The sequence below is a fragment of the Narcine bancroftii genome, chromosome 5 (assembly GCF_036971445.1).
Source record: "Narcine bancroftii isolate sNarBan1 chromosome 5, sNarBan1.hap1, whole genome shotgun sequence".
NCBI classification, from domain to species: Eukaryota; Metazoa; Chordata; class Chondrichthyes; order Torpediniformes; family Narcinidae; genus Narcine; species Narcine bancroftii.
The window spans coordinates 231,148,976-231,170,464 of NC_091473.1; the positions used below are offsets into that span (position 1 = coordinate 231,148,976).

General features: G+C 40.2%; 1 protein-coding gene across 5 annotated transcripts in view; it reads left to right on the plus strand.

Moving 5' to 3' along the window:
- The window catches only part of LOC138765024 (protein phosphatase 1 regulatory subunit 12A-like), a 207,937-nt gene that overhangs the window by 113,554 nt on the left and 72,894 nt on the right, over nt 1–21,489 (plus strand). For 4 of the 5 annotated variants that reach the window (XM_069941647.1, XM_069941649.1, XM_069941648.1 and 1 more), the window contains 4 exons: nt 1,799–2,008; nt 6,586–6,680; nt 7,222–7,368; nt 17,461–17,551. In XM_069941647.1, the coding sequence (XP_069797748.1) occupies nt 1,799–2,008; nt 6,586–6,680; nt 7,222–7,368; nt 17,461–17,551 (543 nt within the window). Of the gene's footprint in view, nt 1–1,798; nt 2,009–5,017; nt 5,100–6,585; nt 6,681–7,221; nt 7,369–17,460; nt 17,552–21,489 lie in introns of those variants that run through there. The other variant, XM_069941651.1, reaches the window with a different exon arrangement.

Below are 21,489 nucleotides of genomic sequence, written 5' to 3' on the forward strand. Positions count from 1 at the left end.
TTGTGCAATTCAGAGAGGAGAGAAAAAAACAATAAAATGCACAAGTAAGAGTCGTTAAATGAGTCTCTGATTTAATTTGTTGCTGGAGTCTGATGGTGGAAGGGTAACAGCTGTTCCTGAACCTGGTGGTGCAAGACTTGTGGCATCTGTACCTCTTTCCTGATGGCAGGAGTGAGAACAGAGCATGTGCTGGGTGGTGTGTATTCTTGATAATTGCTGCTGCTCTCTAACGGTAGCATTCCCTATAGATGTTCTCCATAGGGTTTTGCCTGTGATGTCCTGGGCTGTGTCCATTATCTTTTGGAGGGCTTTATGCTCCGGGGTATTGATGACCCCCATACCAGACCGTGATGCAGCTGGTCAGCACACTTTCCACCACACCTCTGTAGAAATTTGTCAGTGATTGTGGCATCATATAAAATCTCCACAAACTCCTGAGGAAGTGGAGGGGCTGACGTGCTTTCTTCATGATGGCATTAGTGTGTTGGGTCCAGGAAAGATCCTCCGAGATAGCAGCTCCCAAAAACTTAAATTAGCTCACCTTTTCCACCTCTTATCTCCCAATAGTCACTGGATTGTACACCTCTGGTTCACCCTTCCTGGAGTCAACAATCAGCTCCTGAGGTGCTATCTGAAAATTAGAAAAGATTCATGACTAGGTGACCTGCAAAATATCTGAAAATGTGTGATTTTTATCACTTGATCATGATAATAAATTACAGTTAACTTGATAAAATTTGGTCAGGATCTCTTTCTTGATAACATGATACTTTGTCTCACTTATTTTTCCATTGAATTCATGTTTTCCTGGAAATACATGTTTTTATTTGTGTCCAAGATTAGTGATGCTTTGCAATTTTTAATTTTAGCCATTTTTAAAAAAATATTTTTCACACTATGAACCATACTGACCAAAATGCACACAAACATTTCCCTCTTGAATATACACAGTGTCATTTTCTCCCCTCTTTCCCCCCTCCCTTCCCTCCCTCCTTCACCCCCCCCCCCACTCACTCAACGTTCAACATGTACGATACATAAACCCATTAAACAATGTCATCACACAATGAAAATAAACAAGAAATTTGTGTCATCTACGTTTAAGCACTGGGTCAGTTCATTTCGTCGTCTTCTCCTTCTGTCATTTTAGGCGGTGGAGGTCCGCGGTAGGACTTCTCTGTTGTGTTCCATGTAAATTTTACCCATTTCGAATGCAGCATTAGTTGAGAACTAAGAATTTGGAAATCATTGTTATGAGGCTGCCATAAATAATCTAAATAGGCTGAATTCTGTTAGATGTGAATCTGAGAACAATGAATCAGAAGTAATAGTCGCTAGTTTTTGGAGACATTTTAAGAGCACTGTGAACTTGAGCCCACAATTTGATCTTAGTCAGGAAATCTGAAAACCAGTGAAAATTAGTTTGATTTGATATAATTTATCCCATGATTAAATTTGGAGGCTTTTAGTTATTTTTATAGGACACTAGAATGTGTATAAATTGGTTGTAGCATTTAACTACTGACCCATTGCAGTAAAAAGGAGATTATTCTGAAGAGTATGAACATTAATATTGTGCTTTTCAATGGTGACTTCATTTCAATATTTTTATGATGCATGAATTTGGCCAGTGACATTTACTTGAATTATTTAAGATATTTTACTATAGCCCGCATATCGTGTGAAGGCTAAGAAAAATAAAATTGGAATGAAATTAACCACAAGTTATAACTGCATTTGATGTTGGTAGAAAAAAAAGTAAAACTTGTATAATTAGCTTGTTTATATCTCGTTACAGATCATTAGCCCTTTTATAAAATCTGCTACCAAAGATGAAGGGAAGGATGAATCTCCAGCTTCTTGGAGATTGGGGTTGAGGAAAACTGGGAGCCATGATGCACTGACTGAAATCAGCAGTTCCAAAACCCTGAAAGAGAAGGACTCTTTCGGAATCATCCGGTCAGCTTCGAGTCCTCGTCTTTCAACCATATTTGATAACTGGGAAAAGGTGCATTTTTGATCTATTCTGGGTTTTTTTTGCAAGATGTTTAAGGAATTTATTTCTTATTAGAAGCAGCAACAGATTATTAGAAATCAAAGATGTCGATGTGGGTGCTTGTTTGGGTCCCAGCTATGCCTGACTTTTCATTGGATATGTGGAGCAATCCATGCTGCAAGAAGATGTAGGTAAGGCTGCTCAAATCTTTCTCCATTGCATGAGTGCTTCCTTCTGCACCCATGGTGAACTCATCAACTTTTATAAACTTTCTCCTCATTCTCTGGTGACTTCTCTCCCCTTTCTCAATCGGTCTCCATTTTAGGTGAGAATCTTATGTACAGGCATCTTCTATAAACCCTCTGACTCCCAAATCTTCTCACCCTTTCTCCTATAACAATTTTATTTCTTTCTCTGAATTTCTTTGTCTCTGTTGCATTTCCTCCAAAGGCGAGTCTTTCCATCTGTGATGTTCTTCTGCTTCAGACCACGAGTTCCCCGCTACTTTCATTAATTTGGCCTTCACCCGCATCTCTTCTATTTCCCACACATCTGCCTGGGCCCCTTCTCCTCCCCACTCAAGATGTGACATCCATATCAGCTTCTGCATCTAACTTTCTGCTATGTACAATGTGATTTTTTTTTTACGTCGAGGACCCCAAAACCCAGCAGCAATAGAAATTCACCAAGACGAATGGTTTCTTAAACCAAAGTTGCTTTTAATTTTCTTTAAACATAAAAACAGGATCAAACTTTGACTTATTACTATTAACTTAACCCCCTTCTAATTCTAAACACTCGTGTTTGTAATGCATATATGTTCAGGAAAGTTCTTTGATTCACAGTCCAATCTCACTTCTTATACTGTGCACAGAGTTTAACATTTATGAATTTTCACCAGGCTCTGGTGGTTAAAGTTAAATGGTTACTGCTCAAGAAGGTTCTTGTTGGTTTCAGAAAGATTTTTTGCTTGTTGGACACACACACAAACTGATTTCTTCCAATTTAGTGTCTTGCCGAATAAACTCACCCCATCATGGGTTTTCCAAATGATAACCTCCTCTTCCAAGTCATCACAGAGTTCCGCTTGTTTCTCTTATTTCAGGAGAAACGCTCTGACCAGCCGTTTCCTCTTGTAAGGATCACAAGAACTCACAACTAATCTTCAAAATGGGGTTTTTAGCAAACTGCCAGCTTGCCAGAGCCTCAAAGGTCATTCTCTTTGTCTCTAATAGAAAACCTGTTTGTTCTTTCCCCTCTCTCTGCTTATAAAAACCACATGACCCCTCTTAGGATAGCAAACTGCAACCAGACAGATTGCTGGCACCGGAATCAGTTCTGAGCCTGCCTATCTGTTGCTTTAAAGACGATAGTTCATTTATTCCACAGAATTAGTCCAAATAACACCTACTTGTAAAGACTCCATAGGTATTCTTCAAAGTTTCTGTAAAGTCACTGTGGACATGCTTATGCATAGCTCTTGGATTTCAAATGAGATGTCTTTTGTGAAATGATAATGTCTGTTTGTGAAGTGACCTACACTAACCACTCCCCCCATCTTTCTCTTAAAGACATATTTATATATAATACACTCCATTACAGATACCATCACCAGACATTTCTCTCTCTCCTCTTTCTTATTTCCATAAAATTCTGACTCCCTCATCCCCTTCCCTTCCCACCAATTGCCATCCTCAGCACCTACCCCTGTAACTCTAAGAAGCTACCTACGCCTCTCTCGCCACCATTGCAGCCCCCCCAAATTTTCCAAGTGAAGCAACACTTCACCTATGAAGCTGTACTGTTCATTTGCTGCATTCAGCTCTCACGATATGGCCTCCTATTCATCAGGAAAACTGGATGCAGATTGGGGATCACTTTAAATACTTTTACTTAGCTGCAATAACAAGGACCTCCTGTGGTCAATCGTTTCAATTCCCCACCCCATTGCCACACTGATATTTCTGTCTTTGGTCTCGTATGCTGCCAAGTTAATGTCACTCATAATACTGAAAGACCTACACATTATTTTCAGTCTCAGCAATCCCAAACCAGACGGTATCAATATTGATTTCTACCATTTCCCAGTCTTATTATTTTCCTTACCCCATCTTTCTTCAACTCCCCTTCCTTTCTCCTTTCTTTCTCCATCTTTGCCCACTCACTCTATCACCTGCTAACCTGTCGTCCTTTTTCTATCTTATTTGGGTTTATGCATGATTTTCGGCACTTCTTAAAAAAATGATTCAGGCCTAAAATATTGACCACCTTTTACTTTCCATGGATGTTGCATGACCTGCTGAGTTTCTCCAGCACTTTTTGTGTAAGGCAGCAGAATATTCCATTTAAATAGCACATTTTCTGATAAATATTGTTTGCTGAGATCTTCTGCAATATGAAATATCGATCAAAAGTCACATTGCAATCTCAACAGATGGGCATGCGAGGTATTGAGAATTTAGAAGTCATCTATAACCTATTACATCATTTTGAATGATGTCCTATTTCTAACCTGAAATGGCGGCCCTGTTGTAACATGACAGATCACTATTGGTGTACTTCGAAATTGCTTTCATGTTTTGATTTTAAGCTTCCAATCCCAAAAGGACCTGTTTTTTTTTATGCATTCCCATGGCAAAGGATGTTTACTGATTGTGGAATGACTTCAACCTATTTGTATTTCGTGTTTCTTGATTTTGGAGTGTCCCAAGATCACCATGAGTAGATCATAAAAGATAGAAATTCAAACATGTTAGCTTTTAAATATAGCAATCAATGCCACTAGCACTGAACTCTGTTACTATGTTTTAGGTCCTTCAGGTTGTCTTTGTACCCATCTTTAATGTTCCTTCAGGAGACTATCTCAGCACAGCTTAATACAGTAAAAAACCTGGTATCTGGCACCTACGGGGATTGGTAGATGGATAATGAGTTTTCAGGTTGCTTGAGACTGCGTGTTGCAAGACATGCCAATTTTAAACTTTTGTATTATTTACCAATTTTCCGCATTTTTTTTGCCAGCTGCTTGAATTCCAGATAACAGGTTTTACTATCAATATAAATTTTGGCACTTGGATGAGAAAAATAAAGTGATGGTGATTAGGTTGGTGCTTCTGAAATTATTCCACCATATTCCCATGATTTTGTAAGATGAGTTTTAAATTGGGTGTTTATTTTACTTTGTATATGTCAAATGCGTTCTCTCATTGTCGTGAATAGGAGGTTGTGATTATCTGATTATCCAAAATGGTCAGGACCAGGCTTATTTCAGATAAATGATATTTTCGAATAACTAGTCACTTTTTAAAAACTGCACAGTAGCAACACCAAATCACTTGTAACAGTGTTTAAACAATAATAACCAATAAAGGAAGACTTTTTTTAAAGCATGAAATAATGTTTAATTCTCAGTAAAAAAATAAGATGAATCCAACACCAAAACCTTAAAATTCTACTCGGAGGTTTTGCCAAAATTCCTAAAATTTTTTCAACCTGTGGCATCAGTTTTGCTCTGGAAAAACAATTCAGATAATTGAGGATTTCTGGTTGTTTTGGATATCCTCATTTATCCTAAAATGTTTGGAGACCTGTAATGAAAGATTTAAACTGTGTTTTTACTTCTGCAGCTGCAAGGCTGAGAACCTGTTTGGAATCAGCAGACATAATCTAAATTCCACCATGAGCCCAGGATGCTGTCGAATAGGAAGACATTATCTAATTTACACTTATGAGGCCCAGAGCAGTTTACATTTGTTGGTCACAGACTGTCAGGAGACCTTGAAGATAATTAAACCATTTGTTCAAAGAGATAGGATTTGAGGTAAACAACTTTTGGGGTGATATGAGGCATGGTCCCACTGCTGAAGTGAGAGACTCTCCAAGAGGTGGCAACATCTCTCAGCAAGAGGAAGATAATAAACCATTTGTTCAAAAAGATCTGAAGTAAACAACTTTTGGGTAACATAAGCCCTGGTCCCACTGCTGAAGGGAGAGACTCTGGAAGAGGTGGCTACATCTCTCAGCAAGAAGACGAACTTCAAGAGTCCAGCTAACGTCCCGGTCAAGGGAGGTAGAGAAGCTGCTACCGGTGCCCCGAATACCTACTACAAGTGTGCAGTCGTTGCCTCGCTTCAGCAGTTGGGACCAGTCCAAGCGTTGATAAGTATAATTGGGAAGGGCTTGCATATTGTAGTGTGAATTCAGCTTTAGATTTAGTAATAAAGACTTGTATAAACTGAACTGCTCTCGGTGTGTGTGTGTGTGTGTATTTTCTTTTGGTAGTTCGAACACTGTGACCAATCTAAAACAAACAAAGTGAGAGGTACAAGTTTACCCAAGACAAGACCCAAATGACTTCATTTCAGCTTTGAAGTTTTTTTGGATAAATTAAGATTTCTGATTTTTCTAAAATTTACCAAAAAAATTTTTTTCAGAGCTGAGCAGACATCACTTCCGGGTCAAAAATATTTTGGATAACTGAGGATTTCAAATAATCTTATTTTGGATAATCAGTTGTACTATATAATGCACTAAAACCATGGACCAACGTTGGGGTGATAACTCCCAATCTTTTTGTTTGTATAATTCAGGACAAAGATTCAAAAACTAGACTTGTATACATTGCACCAACGATTCCTAGCAGAAGATTGCATAGTACATCGGACATTGAAGAAAAGGAAAATAGGTAAGTTCTTGTTCATCTAAAGTGCCTCAACATTTCAATTGCTGACTTAACCCCTGGCCCACCAACACTTTTTAAAAAATGTGGTAATAAAAACTTTGAAGGTGGTGTTATTTTGCTGTGATCAATAATGATGTAGAAGAATGAAAAAAAAATCATTCTGCATTAGGGTGGTATGGCACACACTGACCTGACCCATGTGTACATACTATTTCAACTAAACCTGGAGCAAAGTCAGGAGCAAATTGGGCAACCAGGCTCTGAACACCTCCCAATAAAGTAGGGGAATGGCTTGGTTTGTTTCCCCATCTTTAAATTTTCAAAATCTGAACATTTTGCTTAAGATACTAGCTTTGCATGGTTTGAGTATAATTTTCTTTGTTAGGAAAGAAAAGAAAAAGATTAATTTTAAAGGTACTGTAGCAATTTTGTTCTTTTTGTTCATTGTGAATGTATGTTACCAATGGCATCCTATTTTATTCGCCCAGTCGTCATATTGGGTGCACATTGATATTTAAGTCAGATCTCTTAATTGCATTCAAAGGGAATCTGCAGCCAGTTTAGTACGTAGTGGTTCTTACACAAGACGACCGTGGAAGGATGACTTCAAAAATGCAAATCATACGGGAACCGAAGGTGGCATGTCTGTCAATGTGTCAACTGCTAACACGACTCCATTGTATCAACGAAGGTAAGCAGGAACTTCACTTTATTTGCAGATTTAGTATAGTATAATATACAAAGTCCATTTTTACATGTTTTTTGTCAAAATAATGAATCCTCAATTGGGTAATTCAAACAAGGGGAAATTTCTTCACGCAGAGGGTGGTGGGGGTATGGAATGAACTTCCGGCAGTGGTGGTAGAAGCGAGTTTGATGTCAATATTCAAGGATCGGTTGGATAGGTATATGGACGAGAGAGGCATGGAGGGTTATGGGCTAAATATGGGTCAGTGGGACAAGGTGGGAGATGATGTTCGGCATGGAAACTGGCCTGTTTCTGCGCTGTAAATGGTTATGTAGTTATATCTTTTTAAAATTTCTGTTTGTTGTCAAATATGTTGAGTGAAAGTGGTTATGATTCAATGTACCAGTTATTTAGTTATTTTTCTGGGCTCTTTAAATTGGAAAACAGAAATGCTGAAGGAACTCAGCAGGCCTCAGTGACCAAATGAGGAAAAGATATATAACCAATGTTTCGGGCCGGAGTCCTTCAAGGCATGAGTAAAATGTAGACAATGTCTGAATTAAAAGAAAAGGCGGGGGAGGAGTACAGTCCAACCAACAAAAGGTGTTAATTGGATCTGGAGAGGAGGCCAGGAGAGACAACAAGTGAAAATTGATTGGGCGGTGGGGGAGAGGGAGGGGGAGGTTGGCTCTGGGAGAGCTGGGATAAAGGAGACAGTGGGGAAAAAAGGGAAGAGAGGAACAAAGCTAGAGGAAAGGAGACATAGGGAAAGATTTGGGGGGGGGTGGGGGGGAGAGAGAGAGAGAGAGAGATCTTAAGGAAACCAGAAAAGTTGATGTTAATGCCATTGATTTGGAGGATGCAAATCAGAATATGAGGTGTTCCTCCAGTTTGTGGGTGGTCTTAGTCTGGGAGTGTATGAGAGCATGGACAGACTTTATCGGCAAGGGAATGGGCTGGGGAATAGAAATGCGTGGCCACTGGGAGATACCTGCTATTGTGGCAGACTGAGTAGAGATACTCAACGATGTGATCTCCCAGTCTCCATCCAGTCCCTCTGATGTGTAGAAGGCCACAACAGTAACACCAGTTGCAGTCGATGATCCCTGCAGATTCACAAGTGAAGATTTGCTTCACTTGGAAGGACTGCTAGGGGTCTCAAATGGTGTTGAGGGAGGAGGCATAGGCATCTCTTGCAATCACGGGTAGGTGCCAAGGGGGTAATTGGTGGAAAGGGAGGGGTGGAAGGGGGGGCACAGAGGGAGTAGTCCCTGTGGAAGATGGAGAGGTAAGGAGCAGTAAACATGTCTGGTGGTGGGATCATGAACTAGGTAGCGGAAATAGTGGAGGATGCAAAGGCTGGTGGAGTGGTAGGTGAGGACAAGGGGAGCCCAGTCCTTGTGTGTGGTGGTGGAGGGGGCCAGGGCAGTTGTGTATGCAATAGAGGATATGAGGGTGAGGGCAGAGTTGGTCGTGGTGGTAGAGGGGAAGCCACATGGTTGAAGAAGGAGGTCATTTTTGATGATCTGGCGTGGAAGGCCTCGACCTGGGAACCCTCCACACTTACAGCAACAAGGACTGGATTCCCTCTGTCCTCACTTACCACCCCATCAGCAAAGCCTTTGACTCTGCAGGGGGTCATCTATTGCAACTAGTGCTCTCATTGTAGTCTCTACATCGGAGAGACTGGATACAGACTGGGAGATGGTTTTGTTGAGTACCTCTGCTCTGTCCACTGCAATAGTGGGGATCTCCCAGAGGCCAACTATTTGAATTACTTGCCCCATTCCATTGCTGACATGTCTGTATGTCTGTCCATGGGGTCTCATGACCTGTCAGACTGAGACCACCCTCAAACTGGAGGTACGACACACCTCATTTTCTGTCTGGGCACCTGCCAACCAAATGGCATTAACATCAACACTTCTGGTTTCCGTTACTCTCTTTCTTCCCCATCCCCCATCTTTCCCTATATCTCCTTTCCTCTGGATCTGTCCCTCTCTCTTTTTCCTCTCTGTCTCCTCTACCTCTGCATTCCCCCAATAAATTCTCAACTTTCCTCTCTCCTGGCCTGCTCCCCATATCCATGACTGTGTGGCCAGGCACAATTCCAATGCTATCTACAAATCTGTCTGACACCACGGTTGTTGGCAGAATCACAAACGGCAATGATTGTGTACAGGAGGGATATAGATCCGCTGATTGAGTGGTGTCACACCACAAATTTGCGCCCAATGTTAGCAAAACCATGGAGATGATTGTGGACTTCAGGAGGAAGTCACAACATGATCCAGTCCTTATCGAAGGTTTAGTAGTGGAGAGGGTCAAGAACTTCAAATTTCTGGATGTCAAAATCTCCGAGGATCTGTCATGGAGTCTCCATATCGATGCAATCATGAAAGCTTGCCAGAGGCTATACTTTGTGAGGTGTTTGAGGAGATTCAGTATGTCACCGAAGACCCTCGAATACTTCTACAAGTGTACTGTGCAGATCATTCTGGCTGGTTGCATCACTGTCTTGTATGAAGGTGCCAACGATTATGACAGGACAAAACCCCATCATGGGCATCATTGAGGACATCTACAAGAGGTGGTGCCTTAAAAAAAGCAACCTCTTTCCTCAAGGACCCCCACCACCTAAGCCATGCCCTCTTCACTCTGCTAAAATTGTTCATGACAATCGATTCTGATTCTGAATTAGTATCTTTTGTCTGTTGGTCTGTACCCCTGCCTTTGTTTTTAATTCAGACACCTGCCTGCTTTTTACTCATACCTTGAAGAGGGCTCAGGTCTGAAATCTTGATAATATATCTTCACCTCCTATGGTGACTTCTATATTTTTACTGCAGTCACTGTCTCAGGAGACTTTTGTGTTTTACTGGGTTTTATATTAGGCAGTTGTAAGTTTCTATTACAATGTAGTGTTGAGAGTTAGTTTCAGGCAGTTGGATTGGACTAAATCCAATTTCACATTGACATTTACCTAAGGGCTAATATTTGGTATATTTCTGAGCTGCATTCCAATTTCTCTGACTATAAATAATAGCATTTTTGGAAAAAAAAAACTATCTCCTATATATTGCCAATATGTTTTTTGAAACAAATAATCAAGAGTTCATATGTTTAGCATTTTTTCTGCAACAAATAATATTTCAGAGACCTACTTATTTTTTCACATAACAATAAGAGGCCATGCATTCTGTTTCTTTCAAGCTAATCAGCTCCTCTTTTTCTTCAAAGAATAAATTTCACCATTAGATATTTGATCAACAATAGAATGATGGCAGATTAGATGAACTTTGCTTCCTAGCTTAGAGTGTGCATGTATCTTGTATTGAACACTCCAATTCACAAATACTTTGATTTATGGCCCAAAAATTGTCACTAATTAAGTCAGCGCCAAGGAAATGGGCCCTTTGACCCACCACATCGATTTCCACAGATCCGTGCTGGGGTCAATGTTTCATATTAGCCTGTCAATTAGCACATTAGGATGTGGATGGAAATAACCAGAGCACCTAGGGGAAGGCCATGCAGTCACAGAGAACGTACAAAATCTGGAAATAAAACGGCACAAGATCAGGATCAAACCTGGGTTTCTGGAGAAACAACAGCACTTGTAGCAGTGCCTCTGATCTGCAATTATAAATGCTGAGGACCCACTGAGGCACGATGAGCATCGTCCAAACTTGGGTAGTTCTCGATACTCGTATACTGGTTTTAATGCCCCACTTCATTTATCAATATTTTCTTCAATGGCTACCATGAAGAGATTATTCAATAGCTCCTATTTATCAACATGTGAACAATGCTGATGCCCCTTGTATGTGATAAGATTGTGTAAAAATGAACAGATTGGGCATTAATGTTGCCCCATTGTTGTTAATTTATTGACTTTTGATTTCAAATTATCACCAAACTCAGCATACATTTACAACACAAAATTATTCCAATTTCTTGGCATTACCTGGTTATTATCTCATTGCTCTCTTGGGTGGTTTGCTGCCATCTGCCATTTATTGCCATCTCTCCAACATTAAAGTACAGGGGTCCTCATGTTCCACGGTTTCAGTGACCTGTGATCAACCGTGGTCCGAAACTGATCCGACTGCCCCACTCTCTGCCCACAGCCCTGTATCAGACCCCACAGCCCTGTATCAGACCCCACAGCCCTGTATCAGACCCCACAGCCCCGTATCAGACCCCACCGCCCCGTATCAGACCCCACCGCCCCGTATCAGACCCCACCGCCCCGTATCAGACCCCACCGCCCCGTATCAGACCCCACCGCCCCGTATCAGACCCCACCGCCCCGTATCAGACCCCACCGCCCCGTATCAGACCCCACCGCCCCGTATCAGACCCCACCGCCCCGTATCAGACCCCACCGCCCCGTATCAGACCCCACCGCCCCGTATCAGACCCCACCGCCCCGTCTCTGACCCCACCGCCCCGTATCAGACCCCACCGCCCCGTCTCTGACCCCACCGCCCCGTCTCTGACCCCACCGCCCCGTCTCTGACCCCACCGCCCCGTCTCTGACCCCACCGCCCCGTCTCTGACCCCACCGCCCCGTCTCTGACCCCACCGCCCCGTCTCTGACCCCACCGCCCCGTCTCTGACCCCACCGCCCCGTCTCTGACCCCACCGCCCCGTCTCTGACCCCACCGCCCCGTCTCTGACCCCACCGCCCCGTCTCTGACCCCACCGCCCCGTCTCTGACCCCACCGCCCCGTCTCTGACCCCACCGCCCCGTCTCTGACCCCACCGCCCCGTCTCTGACCCCACCGCCCCGTCTCTGACCCCACCGCCCCGTCTCTGACCCCACCGCCCCGTCTCTGACCCCACCGCCCCGTCTCTGACCCCACCGCCCCGTCTCTGACCCCACCGCCCCGTCTCTGACCCCACCGCCCCGTCTCTGACCCCACCGCCCCGTCTCTGACCCCACCGCCCCGTCTCTGACCCCACCGCCCCGTCTCTGACCCCACCGCCCCGTCTCTGACCCCACCGCCCCGTCTCTGACCCCACCGCCCCGTCTCTGACCCCACCGCCCCGTCTCTGACCCCACCGCCCCGTCTCTGACCCCACCGCCCCGTCTCAGACCCCACCGCCCCGTCTCAGACCCCACCCTGATGCCATTGCCCCACTCTCTCCACAATCCTGTGTTGGTCCCCGCATTGATCCCTACTTATAAATAAAAAGTTTACAGGTACACTACAATATCCCATATAGCTTTGCAAAGAAGATAATAGGGTGTTTGCACAATGTCCACGTTGCGTAACTCCCAATTTAGAACATATCCTACCCGTTAATTTTTTTTTATAGCAAAGTGCAATAGTGTACCCCTTTCTGACAATTTATTTCATTTGCCACTTGTTTGCCTGTTCTCATAATCTGTCCAAGTCCTTCTGCAGCCTCCCTGTTTCCTCAACATTATCTGCCTTCATATCATCTACAAGATTAACCGTTCATGCCATAATCTAAATCATTAATGTACAACATTTTTTTAAAAAAGCAGCCCAAACACTGGCTCCTATTTGGTTGAACATGTGCAGCACCTTGTCAGAGACCTTCTGAAAATGTAAATGTACCACATCCATTGTATTTTCTTTATCTTGCCTGCTTGTCACTTCTTCATAGAATTCCAATAGGTTTCTCGAGCAAGATTTTTCCTTAAGGAAACCATACTGATATTGGCCTATCATGTACTCCATAATATCATCTTGTCAATCGATTCCAGCATCTTCTCAACCACTGATGTCTGGCTAATCCTTCTATAATTTCCATTCTACTGCCTCCCTCCTTTGAATAGTGATACGATATTTGCGATTTTTCCAATCCTCCAGAATCTAATGATTTCTGAAAAATCATTATAAATGCCTCCACAATCTCTACTGCTACTTCTTTCAGAACCTGAGAATGAAATCCATCTGGTCCAGGAGACTTATCCACCCTTAGATAATTCAGCTTTCTGAGCCTGATACACTTCAGCATTAGGCACACTGCTAAAGTCTTCCATATCAGGCACACTACTAAAGTCTTCCACAGTGAAGACTGATGCAAAGTTCTCATTTAGTTCCTATGCCATATCTTTGTCTCCCATTATTGTTTTTATAGCGTCACTTTATAGTGGTCCTCTATCTACTCTCATCTCTGTTTCATTCTTCATATCCTTGAAGCTTTGGTATCCTCTGATATTATTTGCTAGCCTACTTTCATGCTTCATCTTTTCCCTCTGAGTTTTTTTTAGTTACCTTCTGCAAGTTTTTAAAAACTTCCTAATCCTCTATCTTCTCACTAATGTTTTTCTTCCCTCTGCTCTCTCTTTCGCTTTTACATTGGTTTTGACTTTCCTTGTCAGCCACAGTTGTAATGTTTTTATATTTGAATATTTCTTCTTTTTTGGTATGTATTTATCCTGCTCCTTCCTCAGTTCTTGCAGAAACTCCATCCATTACTGTTCTTTTGTCTTCCCTTCTAATGCCCCCTTTCAGTTCATTTTGTCTAGTTTCTCTCTCATGCCACTGTAATACACTTAAATGACTATTAGTATCCGGAATATGAACAATGATGAAATCCCAAGTAAGAGTGTATGACTTGGAGAAGATTTTGAATGTAATTGAAGGTTGTTGTCCTCCAGCTCCAGAGATGACATTGTTGGGGTTAAAATCATTGGTCTCCAATAGCCATTTGTCTTCCATAGTGCTGAAAAAATATTTAGTTAAGATTTTAGCCGTTAGTTCCCTTTGAGTATAATTTTATTCCACTTCCTTGATGTTGTATGTGATCAAATGTTGTTTTGATGTTAAGGACTGCTATTCCTGGTTTGCCTCAAGAATTCAGATCATTTAGACTAAGGGTGGCCAAATTACGGTTTGCGGCTCTTTGTCATGTAATGTGTGGCTCATGAAAATATTTTGGCTGAGACAGAAATCGTTCGAGCTGGTGCTCACATTGGTAGCGTTAGTGGATGTGGCTTGTGATAGCATGATTTTGGTGCATTTGGCTGTGTGACGGGCAGTGAAATTAGCCGAATGCATGTGATCTAGGCTGCCGGCCTCCAGAGCTCCCAACACCCTGACCCCAGGCTCTTGCCTAGGCCCCAGCTGCCTGCCAGCCAGGGCTCCCTGATGCCCCGGCCACCTTCTCATCCAAGCTCCTAAAACCCTGAATGCAGTCTTACCAATTGGTCCCACCCTCCCATCCAAGCTCCCGATGCTTCGAACACTGACTTACCACTAGGCATTGGCCATCCGCCCATTCGAGCTCCCAGCCACCCTCCCATTCGAGCTCCCGAACACACCAATATAAACAAAATATATGGTGTGTGTACCTTTTGATTATTGAAACTAAAACAAGTTAGCAGCTTACAAACTACATACATGACTAAATATTATTACATGCATGTACATCTTAATATTTATTAATTTTGTAATAAAGTGTACATGGAGTGTAAAAATGTGTATGTAATTTTTTTCATGGCTTGTGGCTCTAAAACATCTGAAGTTTATCGTATGTGGCTTTTGTGTTAAGCAAGTTTGGCCACCCTTGATTTAGATGAAGAATTTTGATAAGATTGGGTACTGAGCAATTCTGATGGAATGGGAACTGTTCAACAGTAGAAAGGGCATTGGTGAGCGTGTATGTGCTGCTTGTCAGGACCATTAGTAAGTAGTGCCTTCTGTCACTAAAATGTTTAAACATAGATTGGGGAGGATAATTCCCTGACTGATATAGAGTAAAAATGTATTTGAGAGCTTCCAACCCTCTAATATCCATCCATATCTAAATTAATTGCTTAAAAGGTAGAAAGACAAAAATTAATGAGTGGTCAGATATTCTATGATTTTTGATATAGATCAGGGAAGAATTAAGGTTGACTGGAACAATTAGTATAGTCCTTAAGATATTCCATGTTGATGTTTACAGCAATATCATTTAACTGAGGATTATAAACATATTTTCTGTTCATATCCTTGAACGATTTTAACCAAGCTATTCAACAATTCAAGTTGCATGATGTACTTTCTAGAATTGAAGGTGTGAGGAATGGGTATAAACTGAAATGATTATTTTTTGAAGTTAACCATTAAATAAGGAAAGCTTTCCAATATATCACATGAAAAAGTTGTTAATTAAATTAAATTTAAATCCACCACTTTCATTTTAAGATTATTTTCAGTGATAACAAATATAAAGCAAACCATTAAGATTGGGAACAAACAAGTACCATATTCTTATACCTTGTTTCATTATTTTTATTACAATATTCAGTTTGTTAGAATTAACCATTGGGATATTATGAGGTTCACAGATTCACTTGACTATTGGGCTCCACGCTAAAGCTTCACATTTTTGAAAATTAAAAATCATGAATAATGAAGCCTTAAATGTAAAGATCAAATACTTATATGCTCCAGTCCAAAGTGGGAGATTTTCAGTGTCGCATGAATAAGCGAAGTTGCTTGCACATTACATGTAGTGCTTATCGGCATTAACATTTTAAGAAGAACATTTTATCCTCCAGTGAGACAGAATTAAGGAATTTTGATTTGTATTTAATTTAAATTATGTTTAGTTGTTTTGCATGCCCTAAAGATTTTTTTGTGTGTGGTCGCAACTGGTCTTTGAAATGGATACTTGAAAAGTGAGCTGCAAATTGCATCGATGAAAACTTGTACAGTAATTTCATACTCCCCTCATTCTTACAATTCGTCTGTCTGCCAATATGAAGATGGAAACACAGCAAAGACCAGAATGTCATTCATTTCCATTATTGACGTAAATGTGCAGTCCATCGTAACTGCTATAAAAGGCTTTGCTAATGCCTCTACTCTAATCTTATTCAGATAAGGGTTAGTGTTGGCTTGATCAACTGAGAAAGCTTTTCAGCGCAACATCCTGTGACTGCAGAAAGCAGAACTAAAGGAATGTGTACATGATATAATTATCCCAGTATGCCAATGGAGTGGATACTTGAATGTCAATTTGTTTTTCCATTTGCAATTCTGATTTGCTTTCTGTTAGAAATACTGCATGTTTATATGTATATAATATGTAATACCATTTTCTGCATTAGCTCTCTCTAATTTAACCTCATCAGCCATGTTTGCTTTCACACTGATTCCATTGTCAGATTCAAGAAAGAAAATTCCACTTGTTAAAATGATTATTTCTAAAATATTTTATGAATTTTACATGAACAAATTTTGTAATCCATTTAATCTTATCATGTTTTTGAGTTTTTCAGTTGTGAAAATAATTCATGCGTGCATTTGGAGAGTCAAAAAAGAAAATGTGTTCAGCTTAATATCACCACAGCAATGCACTCAGCTGCTTGAATCAGTTTATAGAAAATGTAGTGATATGCTGGCTTTAATGTGTCAGGTTAAAGAGGAATGACAAGTTGTCCATGATCTCACTTCCTGTCGAGCAGAATTGTTTGTGCAGTTACTTTCATTGGCACCCACTGAGCTATCTAACATTGCAAGTGTTTGTCCACAATTGGGAAGTTGCAGCCTGTTGTGAAGTAGCTCAAGGGAAGAATAAATGTTGGCCAGGATTTTTGGTGTGGGCCTTTCTATAATTCCAACTTTTTTGAGATGATCTTGAAAACAAAATGCAGGCATATGTTAAGAGGTATCTTTTATTTTGATTTTTGAAGTTAGCTAAGAAAAAAATTCTTGAGAGATGAAGTTTGTTTCATTTCAGTTTCACAATATATTGATTATCCTTTGAATAATAAAGTTGGGAAATTACATTTAAAATTTACTCAAATGAATGAAAATGTCTGGAGCACAGGAGCTATTTGCTGGTTCTTGATGGTGCAAAGGTGGTCTTCAGGGAGGATAAATGAATGAGCCAAGCTACTGGTAGAAATGAACTTTGTTCAGCAAACATTGTTAATTTGTCTTGGTAAAGCATGATGTATATCAACACCTGTTAAGATTCAACTGCAGCTAATGTTATGATTTGAATGATGATTGTTTTATGATGGAAGTTTTTTTAAAAAGTTACTTTTGGTGATCTCATCGCTTGCCTGATGAAATCCATTTCTGTGGGGAAAAAACATACCTCTGTGCTGACATATTTTAGGTCCTATCTCACCCCTGTCCGTGATGAAGAAGCAGAATCACAGAGAAAAGCTCGATCCAGGCAAGCCAGGCAGACAAGGAGATCAACACAGGTGAGTGGATTTTCAAAACTTTTATTCACTAAGTTTAACATTCCACTCAATGATTGAAATCCTCAAATTCAGGTTTATTTTGGTACTTATTCACGTTGCATTTTAAAATTTGGAAAAAAAAGCATTCATAACATGTGGTCAGATAAGTTTCTTTATAACTTTAATAAAATTATTAATGAAATTCTGACCATCCCTGACAAAGGATTGATATTCTTTTCATTGTGATACTATATAATTCTAATAGATTTCTTCATTCGATGTACTATTCTCCCTGCTTCAGTCCAACCTTTTGATCAGTGATTAGAGAAAGTTGAATAGATGCAGTCATTTAAAACTGTTGTTGTTGCATAGAATGTAAATAAAAATTAAGAAAATAAAAATTGTAATGGTAACGTAACCATGTATTGGGGAAAACACAATTCTAATTTAGTCAAAAGATTTTCCCCTTTCCCCCCCCTCCTTCCACATAGTCAGATTTATTGAGACCCATTTTCATCCACCTTGTTAATCCTCATCAGTCATGACTAAATAAACACTTAATACACTTCACAAATGCTAAAGCTGATTTTCGAGACAAGTTAGATTTGATTTTTTGACATTGCTTATAAAAAGTGTGCTTGTTGAGAGCTGGCCTGATCACTGGTTAAATTGAATGTAAATTTTTACTTTAATTTTGACAGCAATAGTTAGCAGTGAGATTATCGTGCTGCCTCTTGCAATCAGATAAAGCTCTGTTTGCAAACTACTGCTTCTTTTAAATGATGACTCCTTTTATGCTGCAAAAGCATATAAACCCTTATCAAATTAAAACAACGTGAGTGTGCACAGAAATATCATTTGCATGTGTAATTAAACCTGTAAGATGTAAAATCGTGAACCTTCAGTTCATTAACAGGATGATTAAACACTTTGCCAGAAATATTGGTGAGGAAGTGTAACCGTCTTGTTACTAAAGAGAAAATGTCACTAAAGTTATGCTTAATCAATAATTAGAGTTCTGCGTTCATAGCTTGACAAAAGTAATTGCTATATTAGTGTCTGGTAACTTTCTAAATTGGCCAAATAATTAAAAAAAAAGACTATTTAATACTATTGGGAATTTAGCAAGAAATATTATTTCATGAATTCAATCATTTAAGATTTTTTTTCTAGTCATCCCTAAACTGAGGAGCAGCTGCCTATACTTCAGATTATATTTTAGAATAAAATTGTGTGGCCTTGTTTGTTGTTAAAAGTTGTGCAAGGTTGAAGATGGATTGTTTTATAGGAACTTGAACATCCATTTGTAAAGATAATGGTTTAGCAACCAAAGTGAGAAAACTAAAAGCGGATAGCACTGATAATTCAAGATTAAATTACATGGGCAAATGACGTGAGCTTTATTCTTTTGAGTTTACGTTGGGTAATTTGCAAGAGGTGCTTAAAATTATTAAAAGGATTGGATAGAGTCGAAGCAAAAAAATGAAACTATTTAGGAGTGATTTCAAGAAGCCCTTTTTGTAAAAAATATTGAAAATGTGAAATTCTAAAAATATTAATGGTTTCACTTGACATTTTTGCTTGCAAAGGGAAACATTTTTATTAGATAAGATTATTGCTGCATAAATTAAGCAGTAAATACAGTTGAGTTTCAGATTGAGTGGCAGAAACTACTTTCAGGCCCATTTCTGTTGATGAATTCCCCATGATGATTAGTAGTATGGTGTAAATTTTTAAAAGCACATAAAGGGCATTGAAAATCCAATAGCTCAGTGTTACGTTAACTTTAAAAAAAAATTTAAATTATAGTTTTGTGGTGCATTGAAACTAGAAAATGGAACTGAATATTTTAGAAGTGGAGTACATTATTTTTCCTCTTTTTTTTCTTTTGATCCTGAATCTCTCACTTAATAGTGTGTCTCCTAGTTTTATGGGCATCTATTTCCTTAGTGGTGCTACCTGCTAATTCCCCTGATTATGGGTGTTCTCCATTGTTTTTTTTCCCCCAACAGCTGTAAAAAACCCTTCATTATCACCACCTTCCTTTTTGTGTGTCATTTTCACTATTGCCAAGGGTAGAGGGGCACAATTAACAAATTTTGGGATATGGAGAGTTTTAATTGACTGAGTAATCAAATATTTTTTCAGTTCCTAACCATGTATTAGCTGTGAGGGTTCTTTTTTCAGTTCCTTACTGAATTTAAACATTAAAAAAAATTAACACCTCTCTCTTGATCCCCTTTATCTCCAAATTGTTCCATTGTTTTTGTTCCATTGTTTGACACCAGCACTGTAGTACTGTAGTGTCTTGAAAACCAAATTGATGGTATTTACCACACACTTAGTTCTGACTTGTCTTTTTGTTTGATGATCACCCAAGACTCCACCTCTTCAACGTTGGCTGACTCCCTCCTCAGCTCAGTCACTGTTGAAGACTTCATTTTTGGGTTAACTTCAAATTATTCTATATGCTACTGTGTTCCTCTTTCCTAAAATCAGTGATGCAATAGCAGTATTGTATCCAGTAAATACGATAGCATTTAAGGGCCTTCAAGATAGACCCATGAATATGAAGGGAATAGAGAGATATCTATCATGTGCAAGCAGCCAGTGACTAAATTGGATTTGGACATAATATTCTGTACAGATACATAGGCCGAAGGGCCTGTTCGTGTGCTATGTTCTAACTCTGCTGTGTTCCAACTTGTGTTAGGTTTGATTCACTCATAACACAGGTGATAGATGAATTACCTGAATTGGTTCTTGATTAAAAATTCTCATCTCCTTTTCAAATTTTCCTTTCTCTCAGGCTGAACTTTATCGATGTACACATTGCACCTTGCAACCTTTTGAGATATTTGCATTCCATTTATAGTGTCTTGGAGAAAGGGCACTAACTTGGGGGATTGTAGGACTTGATCTTAAATTCCTGCAGTGTCTTCTACATTACATTTTCCTTCTGTAATTTGATTCTCCAAAACAGCTAACTTGTACAAGCTTTTGGCCACTGTTGTGTTTGCAAAAGTATAGTTCACAAAGAGATGAGTCTGGACATAATTGGACCCCAGTTGGATTCCAATTCCAGTGGCCACCTATTTTCCCCGCATATGTACATATTTAACAGACAGACTTTCAAACACACCTATTTCCATGTACCAATGGGGGTGTGGCTCTCTGAAATCACTGATCTATTGTAGTACTAAGGTTCAACTTAAATATAGTGCACAATTTCCCCACAACTCCTCCAGCAATGTCCGCAGTAGCGACCTGGCGTGGAGCGATGTTTGGGGCTTGGACCAAGAAGCAAAGTAAGATAATGTGCTATGCCTCAGTGTTTAATGTTCTGAGCTGGGCGTCTGGCCAGTGATAACCCTGAGTCACTTAAATGAGCCAACGGTAAGGTGTGCACTAATGGGTGGCTGGAGTTCAACCTTGATTAGCAGGTGATGCGACCTCCGAATAAGTTTCACACAAGGAGGTCACGTGACTGTCTGCAATTCTTAATGTTCCAGACAGAGAGGCCACGTGTTTCTTCACAATCCACATATAACAGACACACTACAGAATCCATTTGTGGTTTGATCTCATTTGTTTAATCATTTGGTGGTAATAACAGTGCTGTAATTTATTTTGGCTCACAAGTGATTCTGAAAACTACTAGGCTTAAAAGTACTTTAAAAGTTAATTTTGTGCTGCCTCATGCACCCGTGATGAGCTTACTGAATTTCTCCATGTTGCTGTTGGGTTTCAGCCTGACTTTCAATTCACTTGATCCATCTTTCTTGATCCCTCTGTCACTATCTCGGGAGGCAAACTCTCAACAGACATCTACAAACCTACCAACTCCCACAGCTACCTCAACTACACCTCTTCACACCCTATCCCCTATAAGGATTCAATTTCTTTCTCTGAGTTCCACCGTCTCCATTGTGTCTACTTCCAGGACAAAGTCTTCTATG